At 44.0% G+C, this 27,826-nt stretch overlaps 1 protein-coding gene across 4 annotated transcripts in view; it reads left to right on the top strand.

The window, feature by feature from the left end:
- The window catches only part of SEMA5B (semaphorin 5B), a 262,758-nt gene that overhangs the window by 222,349 nt on the left and 12,583 nt on the right, over positions 1 to 27,826 (top strand). For all 4 annotated transcript variants that reach the window (XM_057368566.1, XM_057368567.1, XM_057368565.1 and 1 more), the window contains 10 exons: positions 2,228 to 2,345; positions 8,357 to 8,538; positions 11,567 to 11,710; positions 13,196 to 13,343; positions 14,633 to 14,858; positions 15,482 to 15,700; positions 17,574 to 17,744; positions 18,637 to 18,786; positions 19,685 to 19,729; positions 22,888 to 23,093. In XM_057368566.1, the coding sequence (XP_057224549.1) occupies positions 2,228 to 2,345; positions 8,357 to 8,538; positions 11,567 to 11,710; positions 13,196 to 13,343; positions 14,633 to 14,858; positions 15,482 to 15,700; positions 17,574 to 17,744; positions 18,637 to 18,786; positions 19,685 to 19,729; positions 22,888 to 23,093 (1,609 nt within the window). The remainder of the gene's footprint in view (positions 1 to 2,227; positions 2,346 to 8,356; positions 8,539 to 11,566; positions 11,711 to 13,195; positions 13,344 to 14,632; positions 14,859 to 15,481; positions 15,701 to 17,573; positions 17,745 to 18,636; positions 18,787 to 19,684; positions 19,730 to 22,887; positions 23,094 to 27,826) is intronic.

Raw genomic sequence — 27,826 nt, 5'->3', positions numbered from 1 at the left:
GGCGGTGGCGGGGGAGCGCGGGCTGTGATTCAGTGAGTGCCCTGGGAGGGATCTGGAGCCGGCCRCTCGCAGCCAAGAGCAGCACATTAGCTCCATGACATACATTATGATAGTGCCAGCAAAATGGTCAGTGCCTCACTGGGACGTGCTGCAGCCTGCGGAATGGCTGAGGGCTGCAGCGCAGAACATATGGAGATTATTTCCTGAATTTATGCAGCACATGTTTTCCTATAAATTAAATTCAGAGAAAATGTGTATCATAATAGGGTGATGCTCACAACAGCCTTCCCTGTTATGAATTACRATGACCTTTCTCAGCTTGTCGGGTGCCCTGTGAAATGGCTTCATGCAATTGGAAACARTCGTGTGTGTGGTGTCAGGGTCTGAAAGCCTGACCAAAAGGCTCTCTAACGAAAAGCAGGGCCTTTATTTTTCCCCCCTTCTCCATTGCTTCACTTTTTCTTCGTTTAGAAACTGCCCAGTTTCCTCCTGAGGTGCCAAGTTGTGAAGAACGTGGGCAGATGCCCCAGGGTCTGCTCTCTGTTGATCGGGGTGCTGCCCTTTCTGAGGGGCTGCTGGGCAGCAAAGGCAGCTCTGGATGTGGCAGCAGCCCCCTTTCATGGGTGAGGGTGGTGCAGGATGCCAAAACAGCAGGACAGGGGTCCTTAGCCAAAGTAAGGCGAAGACAAAGGAGCACACATCCCCTCTGTGTCCTTGCACTGAGGATCCCAAGTCATTTTTCTGGGTTAATACTTGACGTTCTRTTGCCTGGGGCTGGGGTAAAATCATCTTTGCCTTTTCCTTGGGTATGCTGAAGCAACTGAAGGAAAAATATTGTAGAGACAGTCATTATAACTACCTTYCTAAAGCATGAAAAAGAAGTTATGTTCCTTACAAGTCTGTGTGTGAAATCTTTAGCAGAGGAAATGTAGGAGCAGAGAAACTGGAACCTCGTAATTAAAATATAAATGTGTCTGTGGATATATATATAAAGCAATGGGTACCAGACATCAAAACAATCTGGGGTTTGCTTGGGGACAAATCACTATTAGTCAGTACTGACTAATAGAGTGTTCTCAGCTGTGTGTGAGGGACTTGCTTTTTCATTTGCAGCTGATTACAGGCTAATAGGATTTCAAAGATTTCTGGGAGGGAGCAGTTCACATCTCATTGCATTTGGAGGAGGGGGTTGATGTTTCATTTATCATACTGATACCTAGCCTTAGAATACATTTTATTAGTCTCCTGTTTAGCTTCTTGAACTGAATCTTCCCCCTCAGTCCCTTGCTGCTGTCTAATTGGCAGTTTTCAAGTCATTTGGGACTTTTTGAAAGATCTTATCAGCCTTTTGTGTGATGAAGGAGAATGTATCATAGGAATTTAAAATAGTGTTGTGAATCTTTTTAGGTTTAGTTCTCTCTTTGTCATTTACTAACACATGCATGATGTGGCTTTTACCTTTATGTTTTCTCAATGAAAATTAACAATTTGAAAGCAACTCATGGGAACGACAAATACAGCTGAATGTTATTGGTACAGACTACTTCTGTGACTGATCTTCTCTGCTTAGTGGCAGTATTAGCCCAGTTACTTTTCTTACCAGCTCACATGTTGGGAACACACACTTAGCCTGTAAATATGGATTGAGGAAGAAAATGAATACAGCAGTGTTCAAAGCAGCCAAAAGCTTAGAAATAACGTTCTGCTGTGACTTTTCCAAACTGACATCTTGATGCTGGGATTATAAATGAAACCATTGTTCCAGCAAAGGCCAAGACTAATAGAAAGCCTTTATTACCGGTCCATTGGCTAATTCTGCTTGTCTAACCCCTTTGGATGGACACAGTGTCAGAAAACATAGTCACAGAGGTTGCTTTGTGTGAGATTTGGCCTGCTGCGTGATTACATGGGGGCACAAAGATATCTCAATGACAAGTGCTCTTTGACGAAAATTTGTAAAGTAATTTTTTTTTCCYTAGGCCTTGGAGAGGAGTGAACTGATTTTTAATCTACAGCTTCTATGAGTGATATTTGCTTTGTGTCCTATCACCCTTCTATTCATTTTTTCCCCCTTCCAAGCAGGTAAACCTCTGCTTAGAAGAAATTGTTTCTTCTGCTGAGCCTTGGTGCAGTTGACAGCTGTCATATACGAGGACTATACTTGAATATGTGTCTTTAGAGCTAGACAGTCTTAAAGGGCTTTAATGTTTTGTCTTTGCACATGCAGGGAGTGCCTGGGAGCCAGAGACCCCTATTGTGGCTGGGATAGCAAGCAGAAGCGATGCACCACCATCGAGGACAGCTCCAACATGAGCCTCTGGACTCAAAATATCACTGAGTGCCCAGTAAGTGGAAGGAGTGGAAATATTTTGTATATCCTGATGTGTGTATGTGTAGAAGGGAGAAGGGAAGGTGAGTGTGTGGCAGCCTGAAGAGGACTGGCTGTTGTAAAAGCAGTGGCACACACTAATATCTGTGCACAGCTTCTTGTTTAGAACACAGAGAGCCCAAATGCGTTTGTTTTCTCACAAGGAGGGATCCTAAAGAAAGCATTCAGTCCTCCTCATGCCCACCACCCATGCCTTGGGTGAAAAAGAATGGATCATGYTGCTGGTTACTGCTGAGAACCATGTAAGCCCCAGCTGAAATTTGACTTTGCTCAGGGCTGCTCCATTGTCTCCGTGATTTTCTTGGTTTCCTGGCAAGCTGGGGAATCTGGATAGCCAACTACAGCATCCTCAGGCAGCGGTTTGTTAATTTTCTTCTTGGATCCCTGAGCTGGGCCCAGGAAACAACACTGGTGAAAAGTGTTGTACTGGCAGGAAAAACCATCTTGGCAACAGCACAGAAATTATTGCATGTGTGGTTTGCAAGAGGACCAAAAACATACAGTGTGTACTAGTGAAATCAAGGGAAGGGGAGAGTGTGACTGAGAGAGGGGGTGTGAGAAAGACAATATTGTGTTCTAATCTCACTCCAGCAGACCAAAGACCAAATCTACATGATATTGCATGGAGATGGCCTTTTTCCCCTGGCCCTGGTCTCCAAGAAATGCATGTAGAAAAGAAGTGTCTCTGCTTGAATCAGTTTGAATTGACTCTCCAGCTCCCTTCCATCCATCCACCCACCCTTCTCTGACGACAATATCCAGTTCCTGACTGTGATCCCCAGAAGCTGTCTGGCCGAGTGTAATTCCTGCTGCTTGAACTGTACCTGCAAGCTGGCTGGGGAGGAAAGAACATTCTTGTTAAATAAATTGAGGGTGGGGGAGGAATTGTCATTAATGTTCATTGTTATTGTCTAACGTCAATTAGAMTGTTAATACTGCTAAGTCCAGTAGATAGAGAGAGAGGGCTGGATGGGTTATATCTTCAGTATGCTATTTCTGTCTGGAGGTGCTGGGATGTTTATTCCCCTTATCTTCCTTACTCCTCAGATATTTTCCCAGGAAATATTAGTCATTACTTCAATCCATCCTCAGCTTGGCAGGCTTAAGTTTTTCACTGCTGGATTCAGAGGCTTGTGTGTTTATAACCCTCCTGTGTTGAACTGGGATGCAGTGCTTCTTGATTGCCCATGCTGTTATCTCGTCCTGCTTAATGCCTGTGTCTGTTGATAGGTGTGTGAGGTGTTAATCCTCTAGTTTGAACATGTCTGCTGTGGTGCACACTGGGGAACAAACTACTTCGGATCATTGTTTCAAGGTCATAAAAATCCAGCACAGAATATTCAGGAGCTTTGGCTGTTCTTGGGCTTCTAGTTTTACATTTGTTGTAGCATTCTGTTATATTTTCTGTGTAGGTGCTCCCATTCTGTTACATATATTAGACTTGTGCTCTTTGACTGACAGGCTGCCAGGCTGCTTAAAATCCACATGCAAGTGMTTTCTTTTTCTTTCACCTCTGCCACTCACTGGAATGAATTCACACTGGCGTGGAGTGGGATGGCTCATTTAAGCACCTGCATCAGCAATATCCAAATATTTCCTGGTATTCAGTGCAGGACAAAGGTCACGGTCAACAGAAGCAAAGGTCTAGAGCAGCATGTGCAGATGAGCACTGAAAAGGGAGGGGATTGCAGTGACCCAATGCCAAACTTCACTMCTGCAAAAACCTGTCTGTGAGTTTAGTTGGATGAGTTACTGTCATAAGAAGTCCTGGCTTTTCCCACCCCACTTTTCTGGGCTGAGCACCAGGCGCTCAGCTGTGCTGGTACAGCTGTATGTGAGATCACAGTCAAGTGTGAAATGGTGTAGATTAAAAGCACCCCTCCCAAATAAACTTTTCCTAACCCAGATAATGTCAGTGAGTTCTTCTGCAGCCTAGCCCACAAACAGATGTCCTGGCACAGCTGAGAGACTGGCATTCAGCAACTTTTAAACCAGAACTGGCATATTATTGAATTATATCCTACATGGGCCAGGCATTCATGTGAGTCAACCACAACACTAACACAACTTGACGGCTGCTCTTGTGGAAAATGCCTTGCTTGGAGCTAATCTGAACATCTTTGTACAGCACTACATTGTGCCACAGGGTCCCACTCTCCAGCTTTAATATTAAGGGACTTTAGATAGAGGCTTAATCTTGTAGTGTTAACATAATACATTGGGTAATGGTTAGTATATGTTATTACCAGGTAACATCCAGAATCTCCTAAAGGTTCATTACTGAGGTTGCAATGTCAACCATTTTAACGTATCTAAAAAACGGTAGCATACAAATTTCACAAATTAAACTGCTCTTCCATGTATGTGCCTGTGCTTTATTARGGATACAGGATTGTATATGTTTTATTGAGAGAAGGGAGTGAGGCTTGGGAGAAGGGAGTGAGGTGCACTTTGATTTTAGAAAAACAGATGCATCCTGTTTTGTGATCTTACTGATGCAAACATGATCAGCACAAACCATTAGCCAAGCTCATGGTGTCMCTGTTGAGGGTGTTTGGCAAGTCARGAGTTGAGTATTCCCAATAAAGTGTACCATCCTCCTTATCCTGAGCTACACAATGGTCTTCCTTTTAGGTTTTCACCCCAGTCCCACTCTGTGTTTCCAACAAAGCCCCATCTTAGCCATATTGCATCTGTTCCATGCTACCTTGTTTTCTTGCTAATGAGCAGCAGTTTCCCCACTCTGATTTTGGGTATCTTRTATGCTGTTGTCAATTCACGTGGACTCAGAGCTGCAGTGCCCAGGGTAATCCTGCTCTGGTGCACCCTGAAGCAGGTCCAGTGCACAGGAAAGACTTTGGGTGCTGGGATCAAMATCTATGAGTCTCTGAAAACTAAGAATTTTTCCCACCATATCCCAAGGATTTTATACCCTGGCCTGTTTTTAATGGCTTTTCATGGGAATTGCAAAAAGGTATTACAAGGACATGGTCCTTGCTCTGAACAGTAGTTTGTTTCAAGGAATATGTTCCTTCTTTTGGACAGTCTTTTTTGATAGATCTGGTTTAAWAAATGGTTGAAGTAGTTTAACTAAAACTTCACAAGAATTTTTAGCTTTCATCAAACAGCCAGCATGGAAACTTCCAGATGAAGCAATTAAAGTTTGGCAAAATTACAAGCAGTTGATATTTGAATCCTAAGATAAAGAACARATGAATTAAAAGAAAAAGGAATGTTTCTAGTCTTACCTGCAGTATCAGAACACACATGGAAAATATCCTAGAAGCGGGATTAGGAGTGGTCAGTCTGAAATTTTAGATCCTGCACTTGAGCCTTTAGATTCTACAAGGAAGAAAGAAAAAGACGAGGCCTTTGGTGTGAGYATGGCAGTTTATAAAAGATAAGAATTCCAAAATTGGCAGTGTTGTCAGGGGAGARAAGGGCATTTGATCAGATGCGTTTTTAAAGATGTCCTCTCTGTCTGATGGGCACTGTGTGGGCTTCAAAGGATTTGCCTTGTAGAGGTATTCCTGAAAAAGATCAATGTATATGGGTTTTTATCCCACTTCCCAAGTTTGTCTTTTGAAGATATTTTTGTGAATTTAAASATGGAATAATAATCCATATGTAATTTCTTAAGTATAAAAACTTCCCATACTCACAATGTGACATGTTTATAAATCTCAGCATTTTGGTTATGGTTGCTTATTTGTTTAATTTTTGGGTTGTTTTCCAGTATCACTTATGAGCCAATAATTATTTGTCAGCTTTTTTTTTTTCATTGATGCCACGGGCCATATCATACCATTGATTTCTGAACAGAACTCCCTGCTGGAATCAGCGAGGCTTTCTGGCTCAAAAATGAATAGAAATGATCCAATACTTGGATTATGACTTTTGTAAGGCAGGAGGAAGAAGGAGATAAAAATCTAGCATTAAATACCTCAAAGTACTTCTTTTGACTCCCCTCCTCCAACTTTTAGAAACCCAACTGTATTGATTTTTTAAAMAACGTTTAAAACAGCAATTTCAACAACAACAACAAAGCTCAGTGACCTCTTCTGTGGGCATCTTGCCTGGTAACCTGCAGCCCAGAGCAAATTTTTGCAACTACATGATAATCCACTGCAAACAAAGGCTTACAGCAGATGCCTGAAAACCCCGGCTGCAGCCTGACAAGTGCAGTATCAGATCTAAATTGCTGCCATGCCACTGCTGCATATTTTTGGTGCTGCTGTAGATGKGTGAGAGGGGAAGATGATAACCCACCAGAGATACATTCTGAGTGTTTAACATAGTGCCAAAGTTGGAGAATGAGCACTGAGCAGTGTGTTTCAGAGGATGAGTGCTGGAAAGCACTCTTCCCATGGTTGTGGTTGGCTCCCTGCATGGCTCCTGGGAAGGCTCACAGCCCCTCCGTGCCTCAGTTTACTTGTCTGTAAGGCAGGGACAATCATTCTCCCTCTGGGGCTGCCCAGGGGACTGATCCTGCTGGCAGCAGAGCTCCRTGAAGCACGGCACAGTGGGGTTTGTCAGGGTAGCTGGCTCAGTTTTGGGGCCAGGTCTGTTTGCAGGGGCCCAGACTCTTCCTTCCTTCATTGCATGTGACCCTGAGACCAAATCCAGTGTTGCCTTTGCCAGCGGTTTTACCAAAGCTGCTGAGCATCCCACTGCCACATGGGTGACCCCACGGGCATGAGCCACTTGCAGGAAGCCACCATCTGTGCCATCTGCCTGCAAGGCTTGGCACTTTGGGATGGGACATGGGGTGGCGAGGATGGAGCAAGCCACCGGGGGCATCATGGTGCTGTGCTGTAATGAGGGAATGGCTGTATCCAGACAGGGTCAGCACCAGTCCCTTTCTGCCTCGTGTTTCTCAAGTGAGTTGCAGAGGGGATGCCAGGGCAGGGGTGTTCAGGGCAGCTTTCAAGCCCTCCTGGGCTGCCGGATTTTGCTGTAGTGGTGGAGTGAGCACAAGAAGGCAGTGGTGGCCAGGAGTGACCCCAGGAGAAGCARGTAGCACATATCCTCCCCAGCCATCTTTGGGGGCAAGGGCCCCGGCAGCCTGGTCCCCCAGCCCTTGGCTTAGGGCTCCCCTAGCAGCACTGGCTAAAACAGGGCACAGGGGGGCAAACTCTGGCACCTGCTCCTGGAGGGTCATCACCAGCCCTGAAATAGTTCTGTTTCTCATGCTCTTGGTCTGCCAGGTTTASTGTGTTTTTCCTTCATCACAGCCTGCAGGAAGCTGTCAAGTYTCAACCTGTTCAGGGCTGTGCAGGCATGAAGCAAAGGGCAGAGGGAACAGATAACAGCATGGTCTGGTCTATAAATCGTCTTGAGATTAATTCTTGCTCTTTAGATGACTATGTGATTCTCAGCATTAATGCATTAATGCTAGTCACCATCCTTCACTTTTTTTTCTTCATCTACATGGCCATTTAGCTATGGTTCTGTTTAGAAAGGGACTCAGTTTTTCGTGCATGTTTGGACAGGACCAAAGTCAWTGATACCCCAGCCTCAGCTGGTCACTGTGGTTATACGAACATAAACTTGGAAAATACTCTGCAGGAAGCYTTGCAGAGGCTGCAACATGATAGAGTGGGGTCAGTCAGTGCTGGCTGTGGTGTTGCTTTGAAACGCTGAAGCTGAAGCGTGGGACAGGGAGTTGGTGGCTGTGTGGTGTGGCAGATGGATGTTTGCTCCTSGTGTGGTGCTGGCTGGGTCTGCTCAGTGCCTGTGTGCACATGTTAGGTATGCGGTGTGGAATTTGGAGGGTAAATATTGATGTGGCATTGTCTGAAAACAGCCCTCTGTTTTGAATCCTGCTCGCAAGCACAGACAGCTCCCATCTAYGCTGCATCCTAATCCCCCCCGGCAGCTTTGTTTGGCATTTCTATTGTGGGCCTGTCTCCAGAAATGTAAACTTGCTACTAATGAGTTTTTTTTTTTTTTTCCTCTTAAAATTAGGTGAAAAACCTGACGACAAATGGAAGATTGGGACCTTGGTCCCCATGGCAACTGTGTGAGCATTCGGATGGGGACAGCACAGGCTCCTGCATGTGTAGGTCACGTTCCTGTGACAGCCCTCGTCCTCGCTGTGGAGGTCGCAGCTGTGAAGGGGCCAGGATTGAGGTCGCAAATTGTTCAAGGTACCTCAGCGTCTTTGTGTTTCTTAAGGGAACAAGGATTGTGTCTGTCCACATCTTAGCTTCTTTCTTRTGACCATGTCATTGTGTCCCAGCCAAAGTGAGGTGTGTGAGGTGCAGCTTGAAGTCAGTAAAATAAAGAAACCCAAGGGCTCAGAGCAAAGGGCCCTCAGCCAAGGCTCTTGAAAGATGAGAACCCCAAAGTACGGTACACTGCCCTGTGCCTTGTTTCCCTCAGCTCTACAGGGAGAAGTGGCCCATCAGAAGGAGATGAGTAAGGCAGAGGTAGATGTCAGCCAGCTGAACAGCAGACTAAAAAAATCAATAAACTCATAATTTTTCAGASTTTGGGTTCCAAGGCCACATTGCCAAAAGCAAGCAGAGCTCCTTCAGAGCAGCTCTTGTTAGGACAGGCTGAGCCTAGCTCCAAGCAAGGTTTGTTGGCCTTGTTGTGCCAGTCTGTGACCTGTGTGCAGCACAGTCTGTCTGCAGRGCAGGTGAGAGCAGTGCCTCATCCTCTGGCAGTGACGGGCTCGGGATGCACTGCCGGGACGGCGCTGGAGCAGCACAGGCGGCTCCACTTTGACAAAGGGCTGCCTGCCCACAGGAGCCTAAAACTCTGCCTTTGGCAGAGTGGGAGCTAAATGTCCTCCTGTGGGTGCCCAAACATAGCCATGGTGTTTGTGTCCCTGTATCCCATCACCCTCAGACTACATCATGTCATGACTCAAGGGAAGACGATGCAACAGTGTAAGCGCTATTTAACCAGGGTGGGGGCAGCCAGGATGCCAGGATTTTGGTTCATATTGGGTCAGTTTTTATCTACTTTATCTTCTCCATAAACATTCATTCCATTAAGGACAGCTGCCTCTTGACTCATCCCTGGCGATCAGTGCTGCTCTTGGCACCAAAAATTTAGCAATACTCATGTTTTAACTGGCATCTTTCCTTCCAGTTATGGGTTGTGCTGCCCAAAAGGTGTGCAGTCATTCCTCCTGCCCCTGTGCTGCCACCATGGGCTGAGCAATGCCTTCCCCAGGCAGGCATTTCCTGTCAGTGGCAAATGGAAAACATGCCAGGGGGATGGGTTTCTCAGCACTCCTCTGATGGCAAAAGAGGCAGGAACAGCTTCTAAGACAGGGATGAAAAACAGATTATTCAATCTTAAGACACACAAAAACAGCATGGTTTGAAAAATAGGGACATCTGGTCATCCTACATCCGYTTCAGCCCTCAAATTTCCTTTAATTGACTTCATATGGCATTGAGATTTCTTTCTGCAAAGAGGGAGTAGGATGTTTAAAGATGATTTCTATTAGAAAGCTGGAGATCTGAAAGTGAAGGTGGCTTTATTTCTGTTAAAAGTCCTGAAACACAAATAGATGTTGAGAACTGTTGGGTTTTTGAGGATTTCTTTAGGAGAGATTACTTGCCCTTTTTGCTGCAGTAACAGCAACCTTCCATTTGATTTTTTTCTTTTCATGATTTTATATTGTAATCTTTCTTTTGAATTAAAGAGCAGGGTGGTAGTAGGTGGTTTAAAACATAGTAGAATAATATGGAATAGTAGGATGTTTATATGAGTGAATTTCTTGTTCTTTRACCTTGTTTGGGGCTGGAGAGGGAGGGGAAGGAGAGGGATGGGAGAACAAGAAGAGGAGGGGGGAAAGATCTAACAGGGTTCTGAAATAAAGCTGCCAAGAACAGGCAAGAGTTGATAAAAAATACAAAAAGTGTGAAGGGCAATGTGGGTTTTAACTTTCATCTTCTGCCCTGATTGGTACTATGCCAGAAAATATTTCTTGCCAGCAGTGTTATTAGTTCAGTAAATGCTTTGAAAATTAACATCTGTTTTCAAGCTTAGCTTTCAAGAGTCAGAGAGTACCTGAGTTGTTTTTTGACTAGACTTTTTAGAATGCTTTTTCCTTATAAAAAAAAACACAACCCAGAAAAAGGTATTTTTTGGCTTAAGAAACTGATGTGTCAAGATTAGGCAATTTTATAAGACAGAGCATTGCCACTGGCTCCATATGAAATGAAACCTGCAGCACAGAAGAGATGAGATATGGTTCCTCCTCTSCTGCTTCAAGGTCCAGTGCTGCCAAATGAGAGGAAGGTGATCTTTAATAGATGCAAGATTTCAAAGTTGAAAATGTTGGCTTCTCTGTAAGCCCACGTTTGAGGCACCTCACGGCAGCAGCGTGGCAGGAGCYGCCTGCACGTGCTCAGCCTCTCGCAGGAGCTTTGCCAACATCTCCAGCGCTGAGGTGTGAACTGGGGGGTTGTGCATCACACTGGCTTCAGGCTGTGTTACCACTGTTCAGCAGAGATGTGATCACTCATTAAACCATGAAACTCGATCCTGCCTCTGAGCTCTTAATTGCCTCTGGTTTCTACAGATTTAAGGTCACACTACAGTGACGTCTGCAGGCAGCCATGAAAGCTAGAAGCAATTATTGTTATTTTTAATGAAATTTGAGATTTTCACTTAATAGGATTCAATGCTGAAGGCTTTAGGAAAACACAGAATATTATGAGGTTTGTGATAAAAACATGGGAGCTGGCAGTGGTGTTGCTGTAAGAGATTTAAAGCATCAGTACCTACTGAATTAGCAGAAGGTAGGTGTTTTACATCCTTTGGCACAACTGGCATTCATGATCCTCAAAACCTGAACACTTTGTGCAGAAATATTCAGGACAYACAACTTTGGGATCAGCCATTGGGTCAGAAGAGCAGGGTTATGAGACATGGGGAAGATGGTGGGGAAGTAGTTAATGAAAGTTACACTAACCACATTATTGMCCAGCAAATCTGAGGAGATGTTTTCAAAATCATTCAGCATTGGCTTCATTCTCTTCCTTTCCAATCCTTAGAGACTTCAAATGGAGGAAAGTTAGGCCTCTGCTAAGCGCTTTTGAAACTCCCTTTTAAAAATCTGCCCTGATAAAAGTCTGGCTGAAATAAATAATATTCTCTCCCATGAGTCCAACACTTCCCCCATACTCTGTTGTYTCTCACCCTCTTTGTAAGAAACGGCGCTTGGACACCGTGGTCTTCCTGGGCCCCATGCAGCACCTCCTGCGGGATCGGCTTCCAGGTGCGCCAGCGATCCTGCAGCAATCCCGCTCCACGCTACGGGGGCAGGGTCTGCGTTGGACAGAGCAGGGAGGAAAGGTACGAGCTGTCCATGATGGTGTGWGTTCATTGCTGTGGCTGTAACGTTGACAGCTGGAAGTGGGGGCTGGGAATGCAGAGTGAGACTCTTGGGCTCAATGTGAAAAGCAGAAGCAGTTCCAGAGTCTGGGGGGAATGTGGCTTTTTGCATGCATGGACACTCAGTGAGCCTGTGAACATCACACACTTCAGGGCTGCCCTCACTCCCAAGCAGGACCCTTCAGACCTTCACAGGTATCCCTGTCCCACACAGAGGACTGACTTCCTCCCCAAYGGAGAAGCTGTGGCTGTTGTTGCTGTTGGCACTGTAGAATTTATAGACAGTTACTCTGTTCTGATCCAGCCCTGGAGTGGCAGCTGAGGATGTGCAGCTTTCACTGCCAGTTGCACCATTCCCAATTCTCTGTTACTTGTGCTGATGCTCCAAAAGCAGTTCAAGGCAAAATACAGCTTAACTCACAGATTCAGGCTTGAGTTTTTGCAGGGCACGGCATCAGAAAAAAATGATTTTTCCCCTCTAAACTAAGAAAATCTCACACAAAATTACWAAAACCTAATACTTTCTGAACCTACAGAGCCATCTGCACTATAATGCTTCTTCAAGCTTGGCCCCTCATGAAACACAAGCTTCAAGGCATCCCAACTTCTTTCCAGACCTGACATTTCATTAAAGGCCACCTCTGCTTGGCAATAGGCTGTTGCTTCTCCCTTGAGTGGTCTCTAAGACATATGTCTCTGCATTTCTCAGAATAAAAAGRGCAATTCATTTAACTTCCATGTTTCAAGACATTTTAATGTTTGGTTAGATTTGTGTCCATTCACAATGGTCCTTTTTGGGTTTAAAGACTACCTCTGAGTCAATAATCACCTCTGTGTGATTAAATTTCAGAACAACATTGATTGAAAAGCTGAACAAAATTACAGTTACTTTTGACATGGGAACATGAAATAGCATTCACTTAGAGCCTGCTTTTAGATGCATATAGCATGCAGTTGCAAACTCTAGTTTTTAGGGTCCAGGCAGCAATAAGAGCCAGATTGTGTGAAGAGAAGATTGTCAGRTGTTTAGCACCTGCCATTAGTGACAGATCACTGTTGACTTGTCCTCCCACTAGTCATCCCATTTATAATATTTACCATCCACTCTTTCTTTGTGGCACTTGGGCTTCAGTTTATGAGCTCTTTCGTGGACTCCGTGTTTGTGGAAAGTTTCGACACAGAGCACTTCAGAAAACATGATCTCAACCATTTACTCCAACTGTCTCACTGAGCTCAGCCTGATTAACCACTCCCATTTKGTACAAGGCTACATTTCTCTCCATGGACAGAAATATTGCTAAKATGATGTTGTGTCAGCCTCTGATGGCTCTCTGTGCATGCATCAGTTGCACCCAAATGCAGTGTGCAGTCTTGCATCCCACACYGTTTTGTCCCTYGGCTGTGCTGACATGGAGATTTTTTGAACAATGCACTTTCTTYTTTCAGGTTCTGTAATGAGAACAGTCCATGTCCATTACCGATTTTTTGGTCTTCATGGGGACCTTGGAATAAATGTAGCGTGAATTGTGGTGGAGGGATTCATTCAAGGCAGAGGTCCTGTGAAAATGGAAACACRTGTCCGGGCTGTGCTGTGGTATGTATTCTTTATTGACATTGCATGAGGGGCACCTATTGACAGTAATATTGACGRGAATGGGATATTTTGCTCCTCTCTCCATTGTGGTTTTATTTCTCAAGCAAGAAGAAAACRCTGCTCTCAGTTTAGCTGGAGAGGATGCTGAAATGGCCTTGGAAGCAGAAGGGTGGCAGATTTAGGGACAGACTTGTGTACARAGTACTTCCTTAGGCCTCTGTAGGCTGGTATCAAGTCCTTTACCTGAAAGCTCAATACATGTTTTTTTTTCTTCTGTCCCACTCCCAAGGATGATCCTRTTGAGTCATGGAGGCCACACATGCATCAGAAATGAGCTGCAYTGTCATATTTGAGTAAACAACAGGTCCAACACCCATCTGCTCTCTTGACTTTCCTTTTCTTGTTCTAGCAGCTGTTTCATGCAGCCMTTTTAATTGGTTTTGTGGGGTTTTCTTTCAGTGTAAGCAGACTTGATCTGGAACCTCCCATTTCTTCACAAGCTGTTTGGCATTTGCACTAGAATCATGAAGTCCTGATGCATTAAATTTCTTCCCCTCTGCCAGAAGAGAGTTGTTCATTTAGTTATTTTAAATCAAGAAYGCAAATGTTTGTCACTGGAATTCCTCCCACTAGTGACAAGAATTGTAAAACCCCCCAAATCCCCCTATTCCCATCCAGCTTTCTGTCTTCTGTCTTGTTGTCAGTGCTCAGCGGATGCTCTAGACCAAGGATGGCAAATGGYTCATAACCTTCACTAGAGAGTTTGAAAAGTCAGCTAAACAAAAATAGCTGTAAAAAGATCTACTCTAAACCAATATTAAAAATAAAATAATAAACTTTTCAAGGAATAAACCTTACTGACATTTTGTCCTCTTGGGGCTCCTCTAGGCTGACCTGAGAATAGCATCTCAGGGTCAGACCAGAAAACTTGTTTGCTGTTATTATTATCTATTGCCTGAATAATTCTCCTTCCCATAATGAACCAAGTTGTTGAAGCCCCACAGGACTTGGAGTCAGCAAAGAAACACAAACCTGAGGGAGACACAAAAATAGCAAGTGCAGTTTACCCTTGAGGTTCACTCGAAGCTATGCACCACCACTGCCTCCATAATCACCACCTTTTGTATCGTGCCCAGCACTGGTTTGTGCCTCTGAGGTCAGATAAGGTGGATGGGGATTGTTTTAGATCCAGAGAGTACCCCTTTATTTTCTGAAGTGTAAATAAACCTCTGCCAGTTAGTCTGCTGTTGTTTAATAACTAAGGAGGGAGTGGTTTTGTTTCTTGGCAGGAGTATAAGACCTGTAACCCGGAGAGCTGCCCGGAGGTGCGCAGGAACACACCCTGGACCCCCTGGATGCCTGTCAACATCACCCAGAACGGTGCCCGCCAGGAGCAGCGCTTCCGCTACACGTGCCGGGCCCAGCTGCCAGACCCCCACGAGCTGCAGTTCGGGAGGAAGAAAACCGAGAGCCGCTTCTGCCCCAACGATGGCTCGGCAGTGTGTGACACTGACTGTACGTCCTGMCAGCTCTGAGGGGGCCTGGGTGGGGTGGTGGAAGAGGGATCCTCTCAGAACAGCAGCAGTGTGTTTGCTGTAGCGTGGACATGTGTGCCTGGTGTCAGTGCAGAGGGCAGGGATGGGGAGAGCCCTGTGACACAGAGATACACAGCCATCAGTTCTGATTATGGCACTGTTTTGGTTTGTTCTTGCTACTGCCTGGCTGCCCCAAAGAGAACAGGCGAGCAATGAGGGTGTAAAGAAGAGAAGAGCTTTTCTACAGGACAGTGTGTCTTTTTCTTCTCCCCAGAGCTCCCCTTGTGCACTCTCAGGTTGTTAGCTGCAGTACTGCTGTCATGCAAAGCAGCATCTTGAGGGCACAGCCTAGACTGCCACAATTTGCTGCCCAGAAAGGTCATTTATCAAGGTTATCAGTAGACTCAGTTTGTAGGATACAAATTTCTTTTTCTGTCTAGTTTAGCTCTAACTGGGGTTAAAACTTCTTGCTAAGGGCTTTCAACAGAAACTATTCTGCAGGGCGCATAGATCCTATTTTTATTAATGAGCTGAACCCCTTTCTAAAAGCCCAGCAACTGATGAATTTGTGAYCTCATGGTGTCTTGTTTGTTTTCCTTGAAGCTCTTGTTGATGACCTCCTCAAGACTGGTAAGACCTCTGCACGGATTATCAATGGGGGCTGGTCCTTTTGGGGGGCCTGGTCTTCCTGTTCCAGGGACTGTGAGCTGGGCTTTAGGATCAGGAAGAGAACATGCACAAACCCTGAACCTAAAAATGGTGGCTTGCCCTGTGTGGGGTCAGCGATGGAGTACCAAGACTGCAATCCTCACCCCTGCCCAGGTAACCATGATCATCTTMCTGCATAAAATTCAGAGGTGTTTTTCCCAGATCTTAATGGTAGAGCAACAACAGCAACAACAAAAAAAAAAACCCTAAACAGTATTTCTAAGCTGCTGGTTTTTTTTAATTTGGGGGAATTTTAAAAAAAAATTTTTTTAGAGTTGTTGTAATGACGTACTTGTGTGATCATTAGTGCTGACTTAGGTTTCACCTCGGCTCAGGGGGTAACACAGTCACATCCCCTAGAGGAAGYAGAACGGTGGCTTGTAGCAATCCTTTGCCTCAGGAAGGTTTGATGCTCCATCCAGTGGAGGGCATCATGGCGCATTTGCTCCCTGATGAGGGGACAGGCTTAATAAATGTGGCTTAATACTGTATAGAGATGCTTGATGTGGYGGTTCTTCTTGTGAACACTTGTTTCTTCCCCCTCTCCTGCTTACGTATTGTTCTTGCGATGGGCATCTACTCTTGGCATCAGTTACCATTTCCTGCACAGCCAGCAGGGAGTATTCTTGCCTGGTTTCCTGGTTTTCGAGTTTGTCCTCATGTTTATGTTGCACTCCCGGTCCAGAATAGTAGTAATAGACCATTGACTACTGTATTCTGTCTCACTTATCCTTCTTGTTCTGTAATAAGTGTCTAAACTAAATTTAAGTGATCTTAACACAAATTACCTTGCCTCTTTGCAGTTCCAGCAATTATCTACCTCTGGCAATATAGTTTGTGGCCTACATTTGAAAATGCTCTATTATAGTAGTACTATTATGATTCTAAAATTCAATACAAAGATAAAATTCAAATGCAGATATGATCAGACTGTGCAGCGAGAGCGTAGCAGGAGTGTCAAATATTGCACTCTATGGCCTATAAAAAGGAAATAACTCTAGCACTATAAAGGCAGCTATTAGTACTATTTTGGAAGCTCTCAGTGGCTTTTCACTAATGTCTGTGCCCTTTTTCTGTGCTGTTTTCTCCCCTTGGACACTGATGTTTTACAATCTGTTCTGAGTGCATGATTACTATTTCTCTGTGTCTCCCTCCTTCCATGCCTCACTCAATGTGTATAYACAAATCCTGGGTTTATTTTGCTCTAAGTCATCAGGTTATTATCTTCTGAATTAATGGCATGGGGTCCTGCAAAGCAGTCAGGATAGTGGCTGGGGGGTGGAGGAATCAGGGATCTTAAGTCTCCCTAGTTTTATTGTCAACCTCTTATGAGGTTATGCTTACATCAAGGAKTGATTTGGGTTGGAAGGGACCTTTCAAGGTYACCTATTYTAATGCCCCTGCAATTAGCAGGGTCAACAAATAAAGCCTCTGAGTTTCTGTTTCTTRAAGGCTGGAACTAGGGAACTTGAGCCCCCCACAGAAAGGTACCATAAAAGCTCCTCTTAGGTGGTACAGCACATTTTTCTCAAGTAGATTTGCTGTTGAAGTTTCAGGAGACAATATAGTAGCAGTAGTAGTAGTAGTAGCAGTAGTAGTAGTAGTAGTAGTAGTAATAATAATATTAATATTAATAATAATAATAGCAATGCTGCTTTATATAAAGGAAAGGAATAGAATGGAGTAGAATAATTCAGTGAATATTAATGACTACAACAAACAGTAGTTTCTATTTTTGGCACTTCATGATGCAGAGTCTTTTTCTACATAGGTTTTATTCTGCATCCACAGAGTGCAGTGAATTTGTACCCTCTCTTGATGTGAAGTTCTTGTTGYCAGGCCCAAATGTCCTGGGGTGCAGGAATCTGCTAGCTAGTGTGGGCAGGGTGGACGTGCAAGATGAGRCACTGGGGCTCTCCAGCTTTGCCACAGTGACAGGAGTAACAAATGGCATGTACCTGTGTCTGCTTGTTTTCAATGTCTCCAGTGAAAGGCTCGTGGTCCTGCTGGACTCCCTGGTCCCACTGCTCAGCCACCTGTGGGGGTGGGCACTACCAGCGCACACGGACCTGCACCAACCCCGCTCCATCCAGCGGGGAGGACATCTGCATYGGGCTGCACACCGAGGAGGCCCTCTGCAACACCCACCCCTGCCAAGGTAGCCGCTTCTCATCCCTGCTCCAGCTGGCTTCTGTGCTGGTGGGAGCAAGGCACAGCTGCAAAATGTTTAAAAAACAAATCAGAAACACCACAATTAGGAGTTTCTTGGCCATTCAGCAGATGTCTGTTGAGCCAGGGAAAAAAGAGGCATCCCAGTGTTAACTGCAATGCATCCTGTTTCCCTTCGCCTCCTCATTGGCTCTTGCTCTGGCGTTCTGGTGCCAGTCAAGCAAAATCTTGCTAATGATTGATCCCTTTCAAGTAATTGAAAAAGCTGGAATTTGGTTCCCTAATGTGGAAGCTGACATGACAAACAAAAGGGGCCATGAGGCAGCAAGGGAGCTGAAGGGACAGTCCATCCTTTTTGTTTCACAGACAGCAGATCAGCATGCGGTACAACTCAGAGGATAGGGTTTAGATCTATGCTGGTTTTGAGCTACCTTTGTGTATTTCTGATGCAGTGCAGGCTGACTCTTGCCCTTAGGAACCACAGCAAARCTCTGTAAGTGCTCTAATTTGAGCTGCCTGTTTGAGCTATTCCTTAAGGCCACACTGAAACTTGGAGGTCCTGTTGCAACATTGCCCCATTCAGCTCCTTGTATGTCTTTAACCAGAGAGCTGATATAGAAGCTTTTAAGATGACTTTGTGCTGTGCAATGCTCCACTAAGGGTTGGTTTAGTCCATATTAAGAGAACTACAACCTGGCAAGTAGGGTGTTATATTTACACTGAGAAAATGAAATCCACTAAGGACCCCTGGATTTGATGTGTGAGAGAGGCCCAGGCCAGGATCTAGGCATCGTTCAGCATGGGAGGAGTCTGATACCTATAAAGCATCCCTTCCCTTTCTTGTGACGCTGTGTGTGTGTTTTGCTGACCCTGGACTGCAGGTGGCTGGTCAGAGTGGTCYGAGTGGAGCCTGTGCAATGAAGAGGGCATCCAGTACCGCAGCCGCTACTGCGAGGTGCACAGCCCGGACTCCTTCCAGTGCGTCGGAAACAGCACCCAGTACCAGGATTGCCTGTATAATGAAATTCCTGGTATGTACCGTGTCGTCCAGGAGGGAGAGGGTGGGCCTGTTCAGGAGAGCAGCTCGTGCCTGGACTGTCAAACTAGGCTGAGATTTTCTCTGTTATAAATTGCTYTTGGATGCTTCTAGAAAAACAAGCAAACAGACAAACATAATAGGTTCCCTTGTGGCAGGCACAGGGTAAATGGCATTCTCTTAAGCAGCTCAGTATTTCTTTTAAACACAATTACCTTGATCTGTAACAAATAACTAGTATTGCTTCACCTGACTGAAGCTTTTAACCTTGTATGGTTTGTCTGAGGCTGGGTTATAAAAATTATCTGTGTTCTCAGTATGCATACGGGCAACAGAAGGTCCTTGATTTCAGGTATCAAAAAARCATCCCAAAAGAGAAGAATTAAGGTGAGGCAGATGGAGAAAATTGGGGTATGAAAGCGGGAGATTAATCCAGGGTCTAGCAGGGCACCACTGTTGATGGACAGATGGTCATCAGCATATTCCACCCTGTGTTTTCTGGAAATTGAATCTCTCAGGCAAATACCTGGTATGGGTCTAGACTGAATAATGCCTTTCCACATGTTCTTTTTTTTATTACAATGCACTGACTAAAAAAATCTGAGATCTCTAGGCAATGGTAGTCTTTTTCATGGTTTTCTCAGCTATCTTTTCCCTAAATTTAAGACGCTAAAGAGTGATCAGGTAACAGAACTGGAATTGTAAGATCTTTGCAGAGGTTTTGTTGCACGTGTTTCAAACCATGAGCTTATAATTCAGTTTAGARAGACTCTCAGCTTGCTGCAGAACATAAGAGCACCTCCTCGTGTCTGGAGCACAGAGGGTTTAATTACTTGTAGAAGTAAAGTGATGGCAAAATGACAACTTTCTCCAATCTTCTTTCCTTTGTTTAGTGATCCTGCCAGCCTCCAGCATCGATGAGAGCACAAACTGTGGAGGTAGGGTACCCCTGACTATATATCTTATTTAATCTTAACCTGACTTCTTTTCTCCCTGTGCAGTATCAACCAAACCATTAATCCATACAGCTCATATCCCACTGATAGCCTTAATTCCACCGGAGTCGTGCTGTCTGAGTCAGGCTGGAGGAATGTATCTCATGTCCACTTGTCAGTTCCAAGATTTTAATTYATTTGGAAGTTCGGGTTGGCCACTGAGGGTCGTTAATTACCAGAGAGCAATTGCTTGTGTCTCTCTACCTCCAGGGTAAATGGTTCACGAGGAAATAAGGGATATTCCCCATTCCACCRCTGTAAGCCTCCAGCTGTTTGGAGGCAGGTGTTTTTAAATAACCGATAAAGATTTCAGTGAATGGGGTCTCTTAGACATATCCTTTTGCTGATATTGGATGAGATTAGAGGTTTATACTTGTCCTCCAAGCACTTCCTTTCATTCAAGTTCTCACCTCTCACGGAAACTCTGTCTCCTTCTGCATGTAACTTGGAGAGATCCAGTCATTAGTGTCACTTTTCCACTGCCCTGGGAGCCCTTATGATAAAAATGCAGACTGAAGAAAATGGCAGGTTCCTTTAATGTTTTAAAACGCTAGTTTCACACTAATGGCCATGCCAATTCCTGCTAGCGTCACATCCCTGCTTTCCTGAAATCTAGATGATCTTCAGGCTGCCAAAATCTCTTCTCCCTGTAGAGATCATGGCAAAAACAGACATGCCACCTGTGGCATGGAAATGTGGCTTCTCAGTTTGTGACTGTGGGCAATCAATGGAATTAAGATTTCAGCTCCTGCAATGTAACATTTGGCTTCCTGCGTCACTCCTTCTCCCTCAGAGGGCACAATGGTTCTGCTTCAATTCCAGGACTACTTGCTACAGCTTGCACTCTGCTTTTAGGCACCATACCCACATTTCCTTCTTTTCCCACCACCACTGTATTTGCTGTTGCCTTCTACATTTTGCCATAGCTAATATTATTATTAATGTAGTATTCTACAATATTTGGCAAAAAAACACAATCAATAGAAATTCTGTTGATGCAGCTCAGAAAATCTATATTTTCAAAGTGATGAACCAGAAAGCTTCCCCCCTTGGGGGCTCACATGCTGCAAACAAAATAATTTGGTTTCTTTCCCCCTAAGATACAGCCAAAACTCATTTGAAAAATCAGATGGGTGTTTCAAAGGTGAGAGTGAAATATAAGAGAGCTTTATGTAGTGCCTTGCAAATGTGGCAGTGAAATGAAACATTCACTGCAATATAAGCAAAGCTGGGCAGGAGGAGAATGTGGCAGCRTGTCATGTGGCTTTACTGAACGCAGTTGCATTTTCTGTGTTTAGGTCTCGTGAGTGATGTAAAGCAGGCAGAGGATTTTAGAAAGGAAATGTATTTTTGAAAAGTCTTATGACATTTAGGAGGAAATTATAATACTTCTGCTGGGTTGTTTTGATCCATCGTCCAAAACACAATAGAAAATTGTAATCTTGCAATGGAATTTTATAGTATGATTTAAAAAATAAATGTAGCTTGTCAGTCTAATAAATTCTGTATGTTCCTTATTGTAATTATGATTGAAGTGCATTACTTTGCTGTAGAACTCTATTGGTTTTGTTCTTTTTAAACTCAGGAGGATATTTTTTAACTGAAGATTAGGTRAGAGCCATTGACTAATGGGCAGAATCTGCTGTTTGAAAAGCATATCACTTAAAATGTAAGATGGCACCAAAAAACTGCACACCGTGATCAGACTAAGAATGAGCCTCATTTAAAGCCACTCTCTGAGCAGGCCCATTTCTCTGCACACACTCAAGTCCACACAGCAGTCTGTCCAGATGAATTGGCTTTTTAAGTGTTACAGGAAATTTACTGCTGCAGTCGCCACTGGGGCGATGTGGCTGACCCTTGAGACAGCTGCCCTGGGGCAGAAGTCAGGGGTCCCCCCGGGCACCAGGGCCCTGTCATTGCTGTTTGAAAGATGACAGAGCAAAGGCAGAGGAAAGGCAGAAGCATTTGGGGTCAAATAGCCGATTCTTTTCTGTATAGTCACCCCTGCACACTGCAAAATACAACCGAGTCATAAAATTTTGACTTCCCAGGTTGTCTCTGGTTGCTTTGATAACTTGGTGGCTCTAAAGGTCACTACTGTTTGTTCTGCTGTCAGTGGAGATCTGGTGGTGGTGGGTTTTTCTGCGGGGTGGGAGACTCAGTGAGGTGAGGGAGGAATGAGGAGTGCTGTTTGACTTTGTCCCCTCCCAGCAGYCAGAGCTGTGAGTTAGGTACCTCCYAGTGTGTGGGATGCCAAGCTATAGCTCCTTCCAGAGGTCAGTGCTGGCCTTGAAGGGTTCTGTTGCAATCCCASGTGGACAGATCTCTGCAGGAGGCTTTTACAGTCCAAGAGCTTTTCTGTTTTAAGTGTTTGCACTGTAGCTACCCTGACTGCAACTAGTTTCCTATCTCTGCAATTTGTGGAGAAAGCCAACAAAGAAGTGTTTTTCAAGCAGTGCCCCCCTTTTCCTTTGTCCACCTTACCTTTTCCRTTCTTGAGAGGACCCCTGTTTCACTGTTAGCAGTACAAATACACCTCAGAGATAGTGCAGACACAGCCAAGGCAATGCCACCCCGTGAATAAGCAAGAATGCTGAGCACACTTGGATTACAAGGGGGAAGAATGTGTATGTCCCCCACCCCACACACAGTCCCATAGGCATTTTGGGCAGCCGATAAAAAGGGCTTTCCCTCCCTTCCCCTTCAGAGAAACACAGCATTTTTATCCCCTTATTTCYATGACACGCACATGCTTTGGAATCCATTAATGTGCATTGTTTGTATGGCTCATTTCTTTAGCTGTCAGCTTAACATAATGTTTAGTTTCAATATCAATAGAGGGGAGAGAGGAGAGACAGGGAGGGAGCTTTGAGAAAACAATGCATGAACCTGTTAAACTGCACAAGGCAGAGCTGCAGCGAGGAGACCGATTTGCAGGGAGATTATGTCAGTTTATGTTAGAACGTAAGACTCTGGCTTCAACAGCTTATTAATGTTGATCCCGAGATGTCACTGCTCTGATTTGCACCTGTGGTCTTGTTGGGGGAGGGAAAAGGGCCGTTCTTTAAAAATAGCATCTCTTGTCATTTCTCTTGCAGGTTTTAGTCTCATCCATCTGATTGCCACTGGGGTCTCTTGTTTCTTCGGCTCCAGCCTCTTAACGTTTGTGATTTACGTGTACTGCCAGCGCTGCCAGAGGCAGTCCCAGGAGTCCACTGTTATCCACCCAACCACTCCCAACCATCTCCATTACAAGGGCAACACAACCCCCAAGAATGAGAAGTACACCCCTATGGAGTTCAAGGTAGGGTACTTGAGGAGAAATACCACAAACAGCTTGAAACTGCCTAAATAAATTCTGTATTCATGTCATGGTTGGAACTGGGTAGGTCTGTGTTTCTGTGCCCAGCTGATGGCATTATACATGGGGTTGAAAGGGCATTTAGCTGTGCTGTCACAAAGGGGTTAAAAAGCCTCATTACTGCAGTGGGATTTTGTTCTGTTTCACAGTCCTRATGAATGCCAGTCTGGCAAGTACATACCAAGATACTCCAGCCCATTCTGACTATTGAATGTATACAAATTGTCCTCKAAAAAACCAGTAAGAGCTCAGTTCAGTGCATTGTTAGTGCGTGGTAAGAGGAAATGGAGGGGAGGAAGAATAAAAATGGAAACTTCATTGCACAAATAGCTGGGAAAATGTGCTTTGGTAGGATGAGATTTTGGAAATTCTTTGGTAACTGCCAAATTGGAGTGAATGAAAAAGCAGAGAGGGTTCTGCCCTCTCTATCAGTACTGGACAGAACTTCCCCCAGGCAGCCGTGCAGAATTCAGTGACAGCAGCAGGGTAGGGAGCTGAAGCCTTAGGAGATGAGTGCTGAAGTGGCATGTGCTGTTGGCATGGCGGCTTGCTAAAGTGAGCACTGCCCGTTATCTGATCAGRTACACCCAGGGTGCTGCAGACAATACCCTGAGACAGCAGCACTGCGTTGTATTTCAGCAGCAGTCTCCTGGTGAAGTGTGAGATCAGAGCAGTGAGCAGTGGGATGGGTGGAGGGGCTTCACGTCACCACAAGAGGAACAGCCTGCCTAGGGTCACTTGAATAGTGTGAAGCATTTTTTGGGACATGAACGCAAGCCAGAAGGAAGCCCTGCAGCTGCTTGTTCCTTTGTACAGCTATGTGCTGTTGACATTTTGATTGTCTGCCTCTGCTGGTCTGGCCCAGCTTCTCACTGAGACCCAACAATAAGATCAGTGGTGGGACTGTTCCCCAGTCTAAACTCCCTGGGTGTTGAGGACTGTGTTTCTGTGCTGGAATTGTACAATGCTGGGCACACGATGACTCCTGATACATGGCTATGATTTGCAGTGTGAATGCACATCAGAAATAAGARCTTGAGAAGGGTCAATGTTGTTTTGCTGTTTTAAAGGAAAACAGTTCAAGCTGGAAAATAACTGACTAGTATGGCAATAAGGATGTGTAAATTCCTTGTTGGGCATTGCAGCTTCAGAGGATCCTGGTGCCTTATAAATGCAGGCTCRAAAGCACATTTGCTAGCAAGCATAAGCCTACAGTTGCATACAGTTTAATAAGAGTCCAGCATCATAATGCAAGTCAGCATAGATTTGTGGAAAGTAAATCATGTCAAGCAAATTGGATTCCTTTTTTAAATTAAATAAATATTGATCTAGATAGGAGGGAAGCAGCAGACATATTGGGATTTTCAGAGACTTTTAACAAAGTTTCACGGGATGTATTATTCTACMTACTCTGCATATACAGGTTCAGTAATAAATTATTAAGACAGGTAAAGAACAGGGACTTGATCCTGGAAGCATCAAACTATGAGAGTAATCCTTTCAGTTATGGGAGTTGCTGTGGCAAAGACAATAGGAAGACCTAGATTAGAAAGGCTTGCAGGAATAAAAAAATGAGCAWGAGTATTCCCTTGTTTCTTATATAGCAAACAATAGAAGAAAAGAGATGAATTAAKTTTTGTGGCCAAAAGCAGGTAGTTRGAGGGTTGGATTTGTGTTAACATTTTCTTCATGATTTATACTGTGCTATTGTGTTATCAGATGATGCTAAAATCRGCAGAATGGTTAAAATTTAGAAGGATGAGGTTGTTCACAGAATGATCTTGATCAATTGGGTAAATGGGTTATGAAATGCACTATGTCTATGTCAAGTGGTGCAGTGAAGTAGAAGTAATAACAAAGCTARGCAAAGTTTAAAATAGCAGCAGATTAGTTAATGTAGTGTCAGGAGGGAGTTGACCTCTTTGATAGATCCATCTCTGAATACTTGATCTAGTGTATAGTAACAGTGAGCAGCTGTTAGAGTCCTCTTTCGAGGGACATAAAGAGCTTAGGCATTAGATCAAGTTTTGAAAAGTCTGCTTTATTTAAAGGAAGGCATTAGCTAACTGAGACTGTATGACTTACATTGGGGGGAGAAGGGACTTGGACACAAGGAGAGATAGACCAGATGGGGCTTATTTATAGAATGTTAGGAAGTGAAAGAGTTCAAGTGCATAAATCTGCAGTCATTGGACAGACCAAAGCTAAATGTTTAGGAGCAAGGGGCTACTTGCTGAGATGAACTCRAAGTCATACACTTCAGAGTGGTGAAGAGGCAAAGAGATTTACAGAAAGCACAAAATCTATTTATCAAGTGAAGCCTCCTTTTCTCCATTCCTGTTGAGTATGTCCTTCTGTTCACCTTCTCTATTGCCTCTTCTTTCCTAAACTCTTGGCTGAAAATTTCTTATTTCATACTGCAAATTTGCCACTCCTCAGTGTTCCCTTGAAGTATATAGCATTAGTGAAGTAAGAGGAAAGGCTCTGTGTGCTCTGTGTTGTACAATTACTTATGGGACTTGTTATTAACCAGTTTTATATTTARGAATTAATGACAGATTTTTCTAAGGGTCAGGAGGAAGTTTTTCATGCCTTCAAGGACCATGTGTGGYTTTATTGTGATGCCACACAATTAACATTCAAATGATGGAGAAGCTAAAATTCACTCTYCCAAAAAGGAGGGTTGGACTGAGCTTGGACATGGGCCTATCTGAATTTWAAATATGTGAGTGTGAAAGAAAGTGTTTCTAAAACCAAGTAAGTTTCTATGCAGAAGATACCAAGAAAACTATCCTCAACATTTTTTAAGTAAAGAAACCAAAAGAATAATTACAGGTTTGTGTGTGTGTGTGTGTGTGTGTGTTTGTGTGTGTCTGTGTGAAAGAGTTAATATGTCCATGATTAAGGAAATAGAGGGTGTGCAGACGACTTTTCTGTAACAGAAGATGATAATAGACAGTGACATGATGGTAGCAGAAGGCTGGCCATATGCACAGGTCTATTATTTGCCATTCTTTGACAATAATAAGCCTTCTGCAACCATCTTTAGTTTGTTTTCATCTTAAAATATCTCTGCTTCACAACCAGCAGGTGAACACTGTAGAAAGTTTGGCAGTGTTACATTCAAATGTACAGCATTGAATGCAAACTCATAAATCAAGGTAAATTCTATGTGAAGGCAGATTTTAATGAAGGAAGTGCTAGCTGATACGAGCCTTGTTGGCCATTTCAGCCCAGCAGTGCAGTAATGCAGATCAGATGTAAATACCATACATAATGGTGACCTATTGATCATGTAGCTGATGCTAACTTGCATAGGCARTGTTTTGCAGAAGCGTGTTTTATTTTTGTTGGCTTCTTTTCCCTTCCTGTTCTGCTTTCTCAAGAATGATGTGAGGCTTATTATTAGCTATTTTAGCCATGATGTCTTGAAAGATTTCATGCATATGCATTTACCAGCAACACGTTGATTTTGATTTGGTATTCACAGATCGTAGGGGAGAGACCTTTTGGGTCACCTAATAAGCAGTTCATGTTTCATTAATTGGTTGAAGTTCAAACAACACTCTGACAATATTGAAGACTGTGCAGAACAAAAGCATAATGAAATAAAAATTATCTGCTCTTCACATTTTGGCATGACGGGTTACAGAACCACCTACAACCTTCCCAGAACTGCCACGTCGATTAGATAATAACTGACTATCAAAGCAGTGAGGAGATCCTCTTCGCTTACATCTTGCTTCAGCTGCAGCACGCACTGCGTGAGTTACCAGAGCTGTGCTGATGGAAAGCCAGATGATCCTGCAGTGGAGGCAGGAGGATGTGGGGTCAAGATTGAGCCCCTGTGAATTAGGAACTCTTGGAACAGCCACACACGGAGAAAGGGTTTGGACTGAACTTCTTCCTATTGCTGAATCCTCTGCCAATAGACAGAGCCAASATTTTATTCTATGCGGGATTTGGACAAAGGCGTCTGCATATTGGTCCAAATCCAAAATCCAATGGCCTTTGGATCAGGCCAGATGGGATCAGTGAGAAATGTAAGTTTGCAGGATGGTTTTGATGATGATTCTGCAGATTTTCTTTGTGATTGTGCTGGACAGACCTCCCTCTGTCCTTCCTTCCTTCAACACAGCTTTAGTCATGAGTCACACAGTAAAACTCTCTGAACTGATGCCTCAAATAAGCTGAGGAAGCACCTGAGCATTGCATCTTCTCTGGCATCAGCACTGCTGTTGTAGGAAATAAGGGCCAAACACTGAAGCAAAACAGTCATTTATGTCAAGGATTAAATTTATTGTGGGAAAAGATGAGGTGAGAACTGAGTGAGATTGYAGGATATGGCAATGAAAGAGGAAAACTAAGTGTTTGATGTATCACTTGATATCCGAATTTTCTAGGACATTAGAACAACATACATAAACTTGAGTAGAACTGCGAGTCCTGCACTTGACTAAAATTATACAGCAAATATAGATGCAGTTACCAGAAAATGGGGGGAATATTCAGTAGATCACTTGACTCCGTATAAATTAGAAGCTGAAATGAATGTTTTCTACTGAAGTGAGAAGAACAATGCTCTTGGGAAACAAATGACAGAGTGTAGAGCAGACACCCCCTGCAAAGGACTAGGCCCTGTGATCCACACTTCATTATTAATCCCAAATAATTCA

Source organism: Malurus melanocephalus, unplaced genomic scaffold, assembly GCF_030028575.1.
Source record: "Malurus melanocephalus ecotype Western Australia unplaced genomic scaffold, MMel_1.1 scaffold_94, whole genome shotgun sequence".
Taxonomy (NCBI): Eukaryota; Metazoa; Chordata; class Aves; order Passeriformes; family Maluridae; genus Malurus; species Malurus melanocephalus.
This window is presented reverse-complemented; position numbering and strand designations above follow the sequence as displayed.